The sequence below is a fragment of the Protopterus annectens genome, chromosome 2.part2 (assembly GCF_019279795.1).
Source record: "Protopterus annectens isolate FY-2018-M chromosome 2.part2, PAN1.0, whole genome shotgun sequence".
Lineage (NCBI taxonomy): Eukaryota > Metazoa > Chordata > Ceratodontiformes > Protopteridae > Protopterus > Protopterus annectens.
In genome coordinates, this window is record NC_056730.1 from 12,118,907 (window position 1) to 12,135,138 (window position 16,232).

Consider the following 16,232-nt stretch of genomic DNA (forward strand, 5'->3'; position numbering starts at 1 on the left):
CCTTTATGGGAACAAACCAACTTTGGAAAAATTGATGACTTAAAGATGTACCAGACAATCCATGGTTAATTTTACATGGTCCAAGATCTGTTGCTGCATTCTGGCCCTCAGCAGACAGCCATACAGGTATGGAAAGACTATTCATTCTCCAGGAGTCTACCACCAGGACCAGACACAACACTTTGGGTTTAGTAGACAAACCAAAGGCCTAAACAGAAAAAGGTAATTCTGGTGTGTGACCCTGAATTAAAGGGATTTTCTGTGGTCCATGTGGAGAGGAATGAGCAAGCAGGCATCCCTAAGGTCCAACTTGGCCAGGAAGGCCCCTGGTAGGATGACAGACTGCAAGGAACGCATACTGAACCTGGGAACCCTCATGAACAGACAGCTTATTCTACATCCAAGATCTGCCTCCAGGATCCATCCCTGTGGGACCCCCCATCCATAAAAAAAAAAAAATTGTCAGGAAGAAAACCTAACCTTTCTTCTGCTTTGTTACTTCTATTACACTTGATTTAGTCACTGAATAACCGGTAAGGCGAGAAGCAGCTGCTCTTCCAGGACTGCAAGCATCCTCACAAATGGTGGCATCAATCTTAAATTCCAACCTGTAAACTTCTGCAATGATGCTCAATATTCACATGTCTGCAGTGGCTCAATATGGCTCCCACATGAACTATTTGTGGTGGGGGAGGAATGCGGAGAGAGGGATAGGGATGCTTTAAGTTACAGCAGCTCTGAGGGAGTGACAGAACTATTTTCTACAAAGGGTCAGTCTTCAAATGTCAATTACTGCTGTACTGGGGAACAGAGGAGTAAAAAAGTTTCACCATTTGCACTGCCTTTTTTCACCAGCTTCTTAAATATGTTCGGGTAGGGTATATCAAGACAAGGACATCTTGTCCACAGGGACATTTTATAACTCCCCTTTGATGTCCTCAGTAACATCTGTAGCCAAAACCAGGTATGGTACCTGAATGACTCAACCCACAGTCACCACCCTAGAGACTACCTCTTGCTGCCCTGCGCAAGTGATGTATGGGAGCTGGACTCATAAGAAGAGGGCATCACCCTGGATATGGTCTGCTCAGGGAAAGCATTCTCCTGAATGATTAAAAGGGGTCGGTCAAAATTCTGATGTCAAGTGGCCTACCTTTAAGAGTTAAAGATGTTAGACCTGGGTCTTTTTTTTTTTTTTTTTTTTTTTTTTAACAAGAGCACCATGGACTACAGATGAAGGTCTGCTCTTCTAACAAATGATGTATGCAGTGTACCCTCCTTTAGTACTCACACAGATAGTCAAGAAGGATGTACTAGTAGCTACCTGCCTCCAAAGGGATCAGAGAAAGGCTGGCAGAAATATCACACACTACTACCAAGGACTGAAAAAAAGACTTGCTGATTGAGGCATCTTTTGGCTTAAGTAACACTGCTGAGATGATATTTTTTTCACTAGCATGTCTAGGGGGTTCTCTTCCGCCCAACTTCCCTTTACTTGATGCTTTCTTATGGGCTTTCCTCAGACAGAAGGCATTCCCCAGAAAAAGAAGACTGTTCAGATACCTGCAACATGGACATTAACTTTTTTATGTCAACCAAGCTCCAAGACAGACTTCCCTGCTTCTTCTTTTCTTCTCGTAAACTTTGCATAAATCTGGCAACTTACTGACAGAGGAGACTTAAGCAAAGGCATAGGCACTAGAATGTTAACCTGTATACAGTATTTCATAGGTTCATAGGGCCTTTACAAGCCTAGCCCACAGGATTACCCTGGCATTGTGCCACCTGACCTTTGTTCCCAATGCCTCTGTCCAGTAAAGCCACTGCAGTGAATTTTCTATTTCCCATCCACTCAAGATTTCTCTTGAAGAGGGCCAGTGAGGTGCTCTGCATGATATGCATGGGAAATCTATTCCATAGCATGGGCAGCCTCTGGGTTATGAACCTATCCCTCCAGCATGTTCTGTTAATTGTGGTAATGAAGTTGAAGTCTCTGGAGTGTGTGGTGTGGAGGGATTGGGATTTCTTTAGATGTAGCATTTCTAACACAGCTGGGTGAGACGTGGCTTTGTAAGTCAAGCAGACATCGCCTCCAAGTAGGAGATATGAGACAGAGAATAGTTGGAGTTTTTTTAGTCTGTCCATACAGGGCAAGTATTTAAGGCCTAGGATCCTCTTTGTGAGGTACTTTTGCAGCCTCTCCAGTTGTTGTAGATGTTTACTGAGGTGCATGCTAAATGGGGCACTGTACTCAATGACTGGCCTAATCACGGAAGAGTAGAGGGAGACAATGACCTCTTTTTTCCTGGATGCAAAACCCTTTGTAATGAGATGTGCCACATAGGACTTTCTGACCACAGTGGCAATGTGGTGGTCAAAAGAGAAGCTGCTGTCAACCTGTGTTCCCAGATCTCTTATAATGCCTTCTGTGTTCAGTGGACTACCATCAATGTGGTAATTCATGGGAACCAAGTTTTTCCCCAAAGGGGATGATGAGACATTTTTTGGCATTGAGCTCAACGCCTCGATTCTGACACCAGTCGCTGGTTTCAGTGAGGCCTTTCTGGAGGATGTCAATATCACTTGGAGAGCTCCCAACATGTGATCGTCTGTGAACTTTGTGAGCCAGAGTCCCTTCGTGTTGGCCTGAACTTGAGAGAAGTAGATACCAAACAGGAGAGGACCCAGGACCGAACCCTGTGGGACTCCACTCATGACTGGTCAGCAGTATGACTAGCAGTCAGCTACTTTCACATAGTGGGTTCTACCTGTGGGCCAGTTTGCAACCCACCTAGTGATATAGAGAATGATGCTTAGCTTGGTGAGTTTTTCTAGGATTCCTGAGTGAGGAATGGTATCAAAGTCCTTGGCCAGATCAAGGTAGGCTGTATAAACCAACTTGCCTTCATCCACTGCTCTGGTGACCGACTCAAAGTTGCTGACCAAGATGAGCAGGCATGATCTACCCTTCACAAAACCAAACTGTGTGGGATCCAGAGTTTGGAAATTCCCTATATCCTTGTTTATTAGGTCCATGATGATGCATTACATAGCTTTGCGTCAGCCTAATGGGGTGACAGTTCCCAGGGTCTGTAGTCGCTCCTCCTTTGTGGAGAGGGATGACTGTAGCAGTGCGCCATTCGGTAGGGACAAAGCCTGAGGTGAGGCTGTGATTGAACAGGGCACACAGGTGAGGTGCCAGTTCACTCTGTAGTTCATGTAGAACACAGCCAGGAATATTGTCAGGTCCCATAAAAGCTGTATTCTTGGCCTTGGACAGTGCTGTTTTAACCTGTGCAGCAGTAATACTGGGTGCTTGGCAATCTCCTGGTATTGTGATTGGTCCCTTGGGGGGGTAAAGCTGGCACTGAGTCTGTCGGCCAGTATATTGGCAATATCTGTTGGCTCGGTATAGGAGGTACCATTGTGCAGTAGCTCAGAGAAAATCTGGATATTGCTGTGGAGATTCTTTACATAACTATAGAAGGCCTTGTGGTTGTCTTTACTATCTGCTGCAATTCTGTTTTCATAGCTAGCTTTAGAGGATTTGATGAGGGATCTCAAACTTTTGTTGAGGCTAAGGGAGTTTTTCCAGTCTTGGGACTTCACCTTATTCCGCATCAGTTTCCTCCTTTTGTTGTAGAGTTTATGGCAGGGGACCACCAGATTGGCTTCCTTTTTTTGGAGGTGAGCATCTTGGTTCTGTTGGGTATGGCGAGATCCATGCATTTGTGTAAGTGTTCATACAGTGCATTGGTGAATGATTTGGCAGTCATGCAAATGATCTCCATTTGCATGGATGCTGTGAAGTTAGCCACCTCTGTTTTTAGGAGCCTAAAGTTAGTTTTGGAGAAATTTTTCATGGTGGTTACCTTTGCGGGGGTGGAAGGGATGTGGATTTCCAGGGTGATCAGTTTGTGGTCGGATCTAACCAGGGAGGAGTTGACTATTGGTGTAGTGCAACGGTCACCCATGTTAGTAATGACCAGGTCAAGGATGCTACTACCTCTAGTGGGGTAAGAACGAGCTGGTCCAGGGCATTGGAATTAATGAATTCCAAGAAACGTTGGGCAAGTGTACTGGTACAGGAGTAGTTTTCCCAGTTAATGGAGGGGTAGTGCAAGCCGCCCAGTATGAGAGTATTAGGTTGGACCCTAATATTCTTCAGGGTGCTTAGGAACATTGAGCGCGAGTCTTGGGATATGGTTGGGGACGTTTAGCAGGCTACGACCTGAATCACAGTCTTACCCGATATTAGCTGCACCTGAAGCATCTCAGATATGTTATGTTGGGCTACTAGTCTGGAGGTGTGCACATACTTTATGAATACGGAAACACCACCACCTTTGGAACTTTAGTCCAAGTTCTGGGGCCAAAAGGTGTGGAATGAGTTATAGCCTGGTAGTGCAGGGGTGCTTTCTTCTGCCTTGAACTAGGTCTCTGTTACAGCACAAATGTCTGTGTTCTCCATTTTAAGGAGTGCTTCAAGCAAGTGCATTTTGAGATTTAGACTTCTAGCGTTGAGCAGCATGACCCTCAGATTGCATTTGTTTGTAGCTGTTACCGTGGTAATTTGGTCTTTGACATCTATGACGACAATGGCTCTTCAGGCCTGCATGAGGCATACTTCAAGAACCACAAAGGTTTTCCAAGCAAACCTCACTGGCAAAGAAAATCATCAGAGAAAGAACAGAAAATATAAAAGCAGATACACTCTCCTCAATAGATACTTAATAGACGTCCCCAATAGATGCTTAATATTCGCTTCCTTGTCTCACAGGAGATTAGAGTCTATAGGCTAGAAATATATAGCCATGGACTTCAATGCACAGAAATGCATACATCATAAAAAAAGAATGTAAATGGTGGAGGATAATATCCCCTTTTAACTGGGAAGAAATGTGGACTGTGCCTTTGCATAAACATAAATCTGACAGGTGATCCAGCTGGATGAACATCAGCCTGTTGCCTTTTCCTATGCGTAATGATTTCTACTGCAACAGTGATCCATATGAAGACATCAATACTTACAAAAGTACGATAGCCTGGCACTTTAACTACGGTCCCTGATAGGGTCAAAAATATACATAAACGACACTCTGAAAGAACAAGGTGCATAACAAGTTATGCCTTATTTGACACTGAACAAGCAAAAACAAATAGGTCATAAAGAATAGACTTACAGTTAAAATCACAGAATCATTAATGAAGGTGCCACATATCATATTTTCTGACAATTAACAGAACTTCCAAGTAAATAATGTTAAGTACACTATAAAACTGGAAACATACCTGCTTCTTGACCATGTATTCATCAGTCCCCTCCTCTGTTTTCATTCTTTCAACCTTTTCTTCTTGCTGCTTTGCCTCTTTTTCATACATAAGTTTTTCTTTTGCCAATCTGTGTAAAACAATGAAACGAAAAATAACATGAATAATGAAACATGAGTATCCTAGCATAAAAGTATGCTTTCTACATTTTTTTCAGAAGAGCAGCAGCAACTCTAGAAGGGGAGTGCAGGATATACACACAACGCAATCCAAAAGTGAAACTCAGAAAACAGATGATATCTGATGATGCTACAAAAAATCTGCATGAACGCAGTATGGAATTAGGTAAACATAGTAGACGAGCAATCCTTCAAGTAAAGATGCAACATGACACAAGTGGAAAAACAATGTACAGCTTTACATCAGCAATGCAGCACTGAAATGTTGGGTAACAAGTCAGATGCAATGTAACTCACCTAGAATTCATTAACTCATTGGAATAGCTGCATTGACACAGGTTGTCCTTTTTTACCTTCTTAAGAAATGCACAACTCATTAGAAGTTCTGGGAAATGATGTTTTGTCAAGATACCCATGTTTTCTATGATTATCCATGGTATGAATTTATCTTTTCTCCCTCATTTTGCGGTTCAAGAAAGAACACAGGAAGATGTATAGTTTAGCTTAATGCAAACTCTGATACCACTTTAGGTATAAAACAAGGATTAGTTTTCAAAGAGAGACTCTCTCTATGAAAATGAGATATGGTTGTTCCACCATAAGAGCACGCAACTCAAGGAACTCTTCTTGCAGATGTCAGAGCAACAAGCAAAACTGCTTTTCATGTTCATAACCTCAAACAGCCCAATGAGCTGGTTCTAATGGAGCAAGTATTAGCATCTCTAACAAAAAATTAAGAATCCAAGGAGGAACCACTGCTTACCTTTGAGGTCTCTTATGCAAAACCCCTTTCAAAAGCATTTTGACATGAGAATGCCTTGAAAGTGGAAAAATCCATGAGCAGAAATGCTGCAATGATCAACAAACTGAACCTTGACAGTGGAGCAAGACTGGCATTTGGAAATTAACTTAAATAAATATTGCAAAACACTAGCCCTAAATAGGTGCTGGTTATGCTGTTGGCATCAACTAGTAAACCTTTTCCACTTGCTAATATACAATTTTCTAGTAACAGGCTCTCTTGCCTCAATTAGTGCCTGCTGCACGTCTTCAGTAAACAGGTCCCTAAAAGGTATTAAGGCCCTGTCATCCAGACAGTCAGCTGAAGTTGTTTGGGATGTATCAAACAGTACAGTTTTGTACCTACCATAAATGTAGATGTTCGATGTGCTAATGCAGCTGCAGTCATAACAGATGGGTTCTCCTGCCGTCAGGCGGGTCCTCGGTCGGCCGAATTCCAAAGTCTAGGTCCGGCGTCGGTTGTCGTCGCTTTCTTTCCTGACGTCAGTGCGACAGGGGTATACAAGACACAGCCGACGCCATTTTCTTCAGTCTTTCTTGCCCCAGATGTCAGGTGCCCCCAGAAGGAAGGCAATATATATATATATATATATATATATATATATATATATATATATATAATATATAATCATGCATTACAATATAATCAAAAACCAGTAGTTGCAAGCAAATACACCATAGAAGGATAACCCAATCAAGTTGTAAGATGAGGAGTTAGCCACTAGGTCTGTACCCAGAGGGGAAGGAGGGAGGGAAACCTGGACTGCAGCTGTATTAGTACTCGAACATCTACATTTATGGTAGGTACACAACTGTACTATGTTCATCGTGCATACAGCTGCAGTCATAACAGATGGGTAGAATCCCAAAGCTACGCACAGGGTGGTAGGCACTAGGTGGAACTGGGAGGAGCCAGAATGCCCTGCAACACAGCAGTAGCAAAGCCTGCTCTAGTTTTGGAGTATAAAGGTAGGTGGTAGTGTTTAGTGAAGGTATGCACAGAACTCCAAGTGGCTGCCTCCAAAATATCTTTGGTAGGTACTCCTCTGAGGAAGGCTGCAGAGGTAGCTGTGGCCCTTGTGGAGTGGGATCTGATGCCTGCAGGTACAGATTTACCATGAAAGGAGTAACAAAACCGTATGCAGTGGCCTATCCATTTTGAAATTGTCTGTTTGGAAATTGGCTTCCCTTGAGCTCCTACAGCATAGGACACAAAGAGTTGTTCTGATTTCCTGAAAGGCTTTGTTCTGTCCAAATAGTAATGTAGCTGTCTATGGATGTCTAAGGAATGTAGCAGCCTTTCCCCTTTGTTTTGAGGATTGGGGTAAAAGGTAGGTAAGTGTATGGCCTGATTTAAAGCTACCCTGGATACTACCTTAGGCATAAATGACGGGTTGGTTCAGAGGGAAACCCTGTCCTGATGGAAGATGAGAAAGGGCTGCACAGCAATGAGGGCTTGTAGTTTCGAAACCCTACGAGCTGAGGTAATGGCCAGAAGGAAAGCTGTTTTCCAGGACAATTATTGTAAATCTGTTGAGGCAGCTGGTTCAAAGGGAGGCAATGTTAATTTTCTAGAATGTAATTAAGATCCCAGGCTGGTATTGGTTGTTTCCTTGGAGGTCTTATATTCTTAGCCCCTCTGAGGAACTGTCTTAAGAGTGGGTGAGAGAATAAGGGTGGATCAGTGTTGTATTCTGCAGAAATGGCTGAGGCATGAATTTTGATGGAGGAAAAAGAAAGTCCACTGTTCAACAGCTCAGCTAGATACTGTAATATCTGAGGCAAATTCAGTTTTCTAGGATCCTGGCCTTTTTCTCATTCCAAGCGCAAAACCGTTTCCATTTAGCGGAGTAAGCCTTTCTAGTAGATGGCCTTCTGGCCTCCAAAATGACATCCTGCACCTCTTTGGAGAGTAGGGTCTGTTGTGGTGTTAAGGAATTTTCCATGCAGCCAGATTGAGTGTTTTCAGCTGACTGTGAAGAGTTTTGTAGCTGTGCTGAGTCAGTAGAAGAGGCATTAGAGGTAGGGTCCAGGGAGGAGTATGTGTTAGGCTCCTCAGGAGTGGGTACCAGTGTTGTCTTGGCCAGTCTGGAGCAATCAGTATCATCTTCGGTCTGTCTGCACTTGCTTTCAAGAGCACCTTGGGCAGAAGAGGCAAAGGTGGGAAGGCGTAAACTGTCCGGGCTGCCCAACTGAAAGAAAGGGCGTCCACTCTCCAGGCCTTGGGATGGAAGGTCCTTGAGCAGAACTTTGTCAATTGATGATTCCTGTGGGAGGCAAAGAGATCTATGTCTGGCCTTCCCCACGCTTGGATTATCTTTGTAAACACTTGAGGATGCAACTTCCATTCGTGTGGGTCTGTCATATTTCTGCTTAGATTGTCTGCCAGCCTGTTTTCCAATCCTGGCAGGTACTGTGCTTGAAGTTCGATTTGCCATTCCAGAGCCAAGTTCCAAAGTGACATGGCTAGCCTGCACAGGGGGTATGAATGTGTTCCTCCTTGTTTGTTTATGTACCACATTACTGTGGTGTTGTCTGTTCTTATCAATAATTGCCCTGGATGCAGGAGGGCCTTGAAAGCTGTAATTGCATTTATCACTGCTAGCATTTCCTTTTGATTGATGTGAAGGTGCTTTTCCTTTTGGGACCATTTGCCCTGAATGCACCTGTCTGTCATGTGTGCCCCCCAGGCGTAGTCTGAGGAGTCTGTTGTGATGACTTGATTTGCTTGAGACTTGCAGAATGGTAGACCTGTGTTTGTTTGGCATGCTTGGGCCCACCATAGAAATTCCTTTTGCAAACGTGGGATTATTGGTATTATTGTTTCCAAACTGTGGCTGTGTTGAGACCATAGGATTTTTAGGTACCACTGAAGTTTCCTCATATGCAACTTTGCACATGGGATTAGAAGAATGCAAGGTGCCATGAAGCCCAGAGCCTGCAGGATTTTCCTTGCAGTTAGCCTGGTACATTTGCTAGTATTTTGAAGTACTGAGTAAGTTGCCCCTGTTTTTCTGGCGTAAGATAGGCCATCTGGGTGTTTGTGTCCAAGTTGGCACCCAGGAAAGTTATTTTCTGAGATGGTGTTAGCCTGGATTTCTCTTTGTTGACTGTGTATCCCAGAGAATTCAATAACCGTGTTACATAAGCCAGATGTTCCAGAAGTATGTGTTTGCTGTCCGCTTGGATCAGGCAATCGTCCAAATAAGGGTAAATTTGTATCCCTTGAAGTCTGCAGTAGGCAATTACTGATGCCAAGCATTTCGTGAATACTCTGGGTGCAGTAGATAAGCCAAAGGGCAATGCAGAGAATTGATAGTGGATTGAACCTGCAAGAAATCTGAGGTATCTTCTGCAGCTTTGTCTGATTGGGACATGCAGGTATGCCTCCTTGAGGTCCAATGTTACCAGCCAAGACTCCTTGCCCAGCATGGGAAGAAGCTGCTGTAAGGTGAGCATCTTGAATTTTGGTGCAGTAGAAATGTGTTTAGGATGGATAAGTCCAAAATGGGTCTCCAGTCAGTTCCTTTCCTTGGTACCAGGAATAGTCTGGAATAAAAACCTTGACCTTGTTCGTGAGTAGGTACCTCTTGAATAGCTGTCATGTCCATGAGCTTTGAAATTTGTATTTGAACCTCTGCCCTTTGATTGTGTGGCAGGTTCGGCATGCCTCTCATTTTTGGAAGAGTGTGAAAATGAAATCTGTAGCATCTGTTTATAATGTCCAGGATCCATTTGTCTGTTGTAATAATATGCCAATTTCTTGTAAATAATGCCAGCTTTCCTCCCAAGGGTGCTGCCAGCTGAGACTTGCTTGGCATGAAAAGGGGAAAGTCATTGGGTTTGTTTCCTGTATTGTTGTGTACTGTCTTCGCCACCTCTTGGTGCTGGAGTTTGCCATTGTCTGCCTCTATATGATCCTTGAGATTGTCCTCTGCCCCTTGTGTGCCTGTATCTACCTCTTTGGGGCTTGTCCGTGGCTGGAAAGGACCAGTTTTTTGAAGGCCAATTTCTGCTAAAACGTGGTGGTTGAACCTGTAGAAAAGCTTTGACAGTTTGCATAGATATAGCTTTTTATTCCATTTTCCGTAGTATCTCCTCAGCATTAGTACCAAATAATACATCCTTTTGTAAAGGAGCATCTAGTAGTTTAGCTTTAACATGATCAGGCAAGATTTGTTCCCCAAGCCAGGCATGTCTACGAATGACTGATCCTGTAACAGCAGCTCTACTTGAGGCCTCTAGAGCATCATAGCCACATTGTAAGGTGTGTTTACCCACTTGTTCTGCACTATGCATCATATCCTGCAACTCCTTCAAGTCTGGTTGTTCAGGTTGTGACATTTTATTCCTTAATTGTGATAACAGAAACTGCTGATATTTAAGCATATGGAACTGACAATTTAAGGCCCTCATGGCTAGGTGGCGAGGTATATACCTTATTCCCCACCTTTCTAAGGATCTAGACTCTCTTCGAAGGTAGTGGATTCTTAGCAGTAGAGGCCTTCATTCCCTTAGGGCCTTGAGAAATGGTTTCAGGGTCAGCATTATGGCTTTTGTAAAGAAATTGGTGAGAGTTAGGAACTCTGTAGTACCTATCAGGCTTGACTGGGGCAGGAGGCAGGGAATCCGGATTAAGGCAAGCCTCCGAGTAAACATCATCAAGTATGTCCAAGACAGGAGGTATGCCAGAGGTCTGTGTTGAGGTAACAAAGAAATTCCCCAAGTCTTTTCTTGGAATCAGAAAGTCTTGGCCTTCCCAATGGAAGTGTTCCCTCAAGGTATGCAAGGTTTCCCCAAAGAAAAATCCTCTGGAGGAGATACAGAAGGAATGGACTGCTCTGCATCAGAATCTTCAAAAGGGGAGTGAGTGTTCCTCTTCATCAGAATGTTCTGAAATAATGGAGCCCTGGTCAGAAGAGGGAAAATCTTCCTCCACTCTGGGTCTCTTGTCCGGAGGGGTTGGGAACCCTGATAAGAGTAATTAAATCCTCAGCCATTTTTAGCATCTGCTTTTTAGGCATGGGTCCTGGAGATGGGCCCTGTGCAACAGGCCTCTTGGGATGCATGGCTGATTTGGACTTAGTAAAGGCCTTTATGGAAAAGGAAGATGAGGGTCTAAAAGACACCATGGGTGGAAGTGGACCTGTCCACATTAGGAGGCTCAACACTCACAGTGGCTTCGGTAGCTGTAGTCTGGGTATGGGCAGAGGCACCTGCGGTCTCGGTTACAGAAGACACCGCCAGAGAAGTGTCGTCGGTAGTCAGGGGCTGCGTAGGTGCCTCGCTGAGAACCGGACCACTTGTAGCCGGTTCTGGCGTGGTGTCAGTGGAGACCGTAGACCTCACGTGTCGGTCTTTGTCCTTGCGTTTTTTGGACAAAACGGTAGTCGGAGTCTCCGACGACATTTTATAATCAAAAGCTTTACCAAAAAAAGTGCTGGGCGAACTCCGCCCGATGCTTAACAGTGCGTTTATTGAAAGTAGCGCAAAAGCGACAGCCCGAGACGTCGTGGTCTGGGCCTAAACAAGGTATACAGAGGGAATGGAAATCCTTATGCAGTATTTGCTTCCCACAAGAAATACAATTGTTAACTTTGTCTGACATCGGTCTGAGGCAAGAAAAGTTTCCCCAACAGGGTACCTAGCTTTAAAGAACACTTCGGTTTCCAAATTTTCGTAATGTCAGGAGCTGGCCGACCGGCACTTGCGAACTGCTTCTGCTTCGGGCACCGCGCGGTGAAGAAAATGGCGTCGGCTGTGTCTTATATACCCCTGTCGCACTGACGTCAGGAAAGAAAGTGACGACAACCGACGCTGGACCTAGACTTTGGAATTCGGCTGACCGAGGACCCGCCTGACGGCAGGAGAACCCAACTGTTATGACTGCAGCTGTATGCACGATGAACATAACCATGTTCTTGTACAAGTAGATCCAGTCTGTGAGGAAGCTTGTGTCAATTGTCACTGGCAAATTCCAAAAGAAGGGAGAACCACTGTTGCCTGGGCCAGAAGGGAGTCACCACAATGAACTTGGGAGATTCCGTCTGAACCTTGAAGTACCCTGGATATCAGCGGAATACACAAAAGAACATTCTTGTCCAAGGAATAGAAAGGGCATCAGTCTTCTCAGCCTTCTTGCATAGGAGAACCGCCCACTGAAAGTACAGTTGTGTATTCACTGTTGCAGTCATTACTCTTGGGTTATCCTGCTGGCAGGCTACCCTCAGTCGGACAGAATCCCAAAGTCTAGGTCTGGCATCGGTTGCTCTCACCTCTTACTCAACGTCAGTGCGCCAGGGGTATAAAAGATGCAGCCGATGCCATTTTCTTTAGTTTTTCTTGCCCCAGATGTCAGGTGCCCTCAAATTGATAGGCTGAAAAATATGCCAATAAAAATGCATGCACAAAAATAACATTTCCTTCATCTACAAGCAAATACACCAAATAGGACTCAAAACAGGCAAATGAACAGACTTTGAAATCCAAAAACAGGGATGAAAACCACAAAACGGCACCCAACCAGAAATATTCAAGTCCTTTAATAAAATTAAGCGCTTTTCATTTGTCACAGTATGCAAACTTCTTCAGACAAATGAAATCACATGCAAGAACTCTTTAAGTATAAAATCAATTAACAACTCAATAAATCAATAATGTCATTTAAAGAAAAAAGTACATTTAAATAAAGGTACACTTAAATGAATTTTCACACACACCGCTGCACTGACTAAAATTGCAGATAAACACTATTCTTAATATACCTGTAACCTCTCTTGAACTTGTAACATTTAAACATTATCATTAAAAACGAGGCTATAAGGTAACAGTAAAGTACAGTACTAAATAAGCTCAACATACACCTTATTTACCAATACTGTAGTTAAAGTGTATTATCTAGTGAGACTCTTAAGCTTCAGAATACTACTAATTGAACAGCCTTCATTTAGACCTGGCACGTTATATGCGTTTAACCTGATCTGCAAACTCAATTCAAGTTCTTCTAGTTTTAATGTGACCGGACCACCACAAGGATTCTGAAATGCTTGATCAATCACTATAAATTTAAAACTATGGTTGTGGTACAGTGAAATATGTTTAGCCAAGGCATTATCTAGTTTGTATTTTCTAATAGCGTACGTATGTTCATAAATATGATCTTGAAGCCTCCTCTCCGTTTTACCAACATAGAAGGCTAAACAGGACTGGCACTGAGCCAAATAGACTATCATTCTTGAGTTACAATTCACTCTCAACTTCAGCTTATATTGTTGATCATGAACTTTAAATCTATTTGATTCAATGACATGTTGACAGTAATTACAAGCTTGACATTTATACATGCCAACTGTTCTACCACGTTGAATTTGTTGTTCAAAAAAAGCCTTAAGATTCTTGGCTTTCTTATATACAACAACAGGGTGGTCACCTACTCTCTGGAAAAGACTGTTGTCACTCTTGAACAGTGCCCAATTTTTACACAAGATCTGAAAACAGTCCTTACGCTTGAGATTAAAAGTTGTTATAAAAGTAACACTTTGGTGTCCCAGATGAGTGTAAACTGTTGGAGACGTTAAGAGACTGAGAGGAAGTATTCTCTACTTCATCTTGTGAGATGTACCTATTGTCCAATATTGGTTTATAAAAATGTCTCAAACGTTTACTCGTGACCTCCTCTATAATCCCATCGACCATATAGTCAGGGTAACCACGATGTAAAAACATACGCCTTAAATGTAAACATTCAGCATGGAAATCCTCGTCTAATGTAATATGTGCTGCCCTTTACTATAGCCCTTTTCTGATGGAATGGGTGACAGCTGGAAAAGTGTAGAAATGAGTTGGAGTAAGTACTCTTTCTGTGAATAGTAGCTGTAAGTTTTTGAGTAACATGATTTTTGGACAATAAAATGCCAAGGTATGCTATGGTCTCAGTGTCAAATGTAAAAGTAAACTTCAAGAACTGAGTGGTTCTATTAAAATAATCCACCACTAAATCACTGATGGTCTTATCGCCATCCAATAGGATAAAAATATCATCCAAACAGCGAGTATAAAATATTAAATTTTCTTTAAATTCACAGTTGTTGAGGACAAAAAGGTGTTCCCAGTGGGCCATAACCATATTAGCAACACTGGCACCACAAGGAGAGCCCATAGCAACCCCGACTTTTTGGAGGTAAAAATGATCTCCACACATAAAATAGCTGTTGTCGAGAATAAGTCCAAAAGTTCATGAACAAGGTCCAACTCATTTCTGGTACTACCATGTACCCTTAACATTTGGTCATCCCATTCCATGGCTATATCATGTGGAATACATGTATAAAGGTCATTGACATCGATAGTAAACAAGTTATATCTAACGTCAAACTCCAACCTGTTGATTTTATCTAGAAATGTCCAAGAATCTTTACAAAATTGGTCAAGTTTCACCAGGTATTTCTATAAAATAGCGTCCACTACTTTTGTACGAGGGTAAGTAGGAGAACCCCTGCTATGAACAAGAGGATGCATAGGGGGGTTAGTTAAGTCCTTGTGGAGTTTTGGTATCCCAAAGAGACAGGGAAATCTGGGATACACTGTTGACATATAATTAAAGATGTTCTGGGTAATTCTTCCCTCTATATACATTTCCTCAATAGTGTTCTTAATAATGTTATAGGCACTGTTAATTTCATAACGTGAACTAATTGAGTAAGAGGGACTGTCCAAAAGGTAGAATATCCTGTCATTGTAGTCAACACTATCAAATACTACTAACCCCCCTCCCTTGTCCGGTTTGCAAATACGAATGCCTTGAAATTTAATAAATTCAAGACATTCCTTTTCTACTCTAGTGTTCGTACCAGAAATAAAACGATGTTGCCCTGCCTGAAACTTTTGACGAATGTCTAATTCACACGAGTTCAAAAACCTGTAGTAGTGGGTGTAGAGGAGGGTTATAAACACTAGGAATCCTAAAGTTGTTACTACCAATCGTGGTGTTACTACCCATCATTAAATTGAGGTTAAGTTTCCTAGTAAATAGTTTTAAATCAATAATTGTTTTGACCAAATCAAGTTTCTGAGCAGGAACATATGTAAGACCCTTAGAAAATAACTCTACCAAATCAGGTGTAATATCAACGGAGGAAAAATTATACACCCTAAAGTCTCCGTCAACATTATTAAGTATCACCGGTAAAGAGGTAGTCAAGTTGTTAACTTCCTCAGTTAGAGTCTCACTAACTATTTATTTTTATTTTATTTATTTAACATTTGTTGACCGGGAAAGTCCGACTAGGTTCCACAGATCCTGTTTTCAGCGGAGGCCTGGGGGAGAAATGCTCCAGAAGCATGTCTTTAGAATGTGGGAGAAACCGAGTACCGGAGGAAACCTACGATGCAGGGAGAACATGCAAACTCCACACAGAAGGCACCCCAGCCGAGAATCGAACCGGGGAACCTCTTGCTGTGAGGTGACAGCATTAACCGCTGCACCACTGCACCGCCCATGTAAAAACTACAACATCTACCAAGTCTGTTTCACAAGAAGGTACATCATTCACAATAGGTGTAACAAGGACATTGAAGTTGTGCAAAACTGTTGGAAAAACAATTTGTGTTAAACTAGTAGGACTAACTCAACCCATTCCATCAGAAAAGGGCTATAGTAAAGGGCCAATTAGTCAGGGCAGCACGTATTATTACATTAGACGAGGATTTCCATGCTGAATGTTTACATTTAAGGAGTACGTTTTTACATCGTGGTTACCCTGACTATATGGTCGATGGGATTATAGAGGAGGGGGGTTTTGGTAAACCTTTTAAAAACATTTAATAAAAACCCCCAAATATTGGGGCAAAAGGTTTTTTTCAAACTTTAAAAAATGAAGGGAAAAGAGAAATACCCTTTTCCAAAATTACCCCTTTTTTCCAAAAACTTGGGCAAAACCAAATTTTTAACTTTTAAACAATTTAAATTCAAGCTTGTTTTTC

The 16,232-nt window shown here is 42.6% G+C and overlaps 1 protein-coding gene across 1 annotated transcript in view; it reads right to left on the reverse strand.

The window, feature by feature from the left end:
• TBCA (tubulin folding cofactor A) overlaps window positions 1-16,232 on the reverse strand; it is a 596,902-nt gene that overhangs the window by 413,088 nt on the left and 167,582 nt on the right. The window contains exon 2 of the mRNA XM_044063703.1: window positions 5,293-5,401. Within this exon, the coding sequence (XP_043919638.1) occupies window positions 5,293-5,401 (109 nt within the window). The remainder of the gene's footprint in view (window positions 1-5,292; window positions 5,402-16,232) is intronic.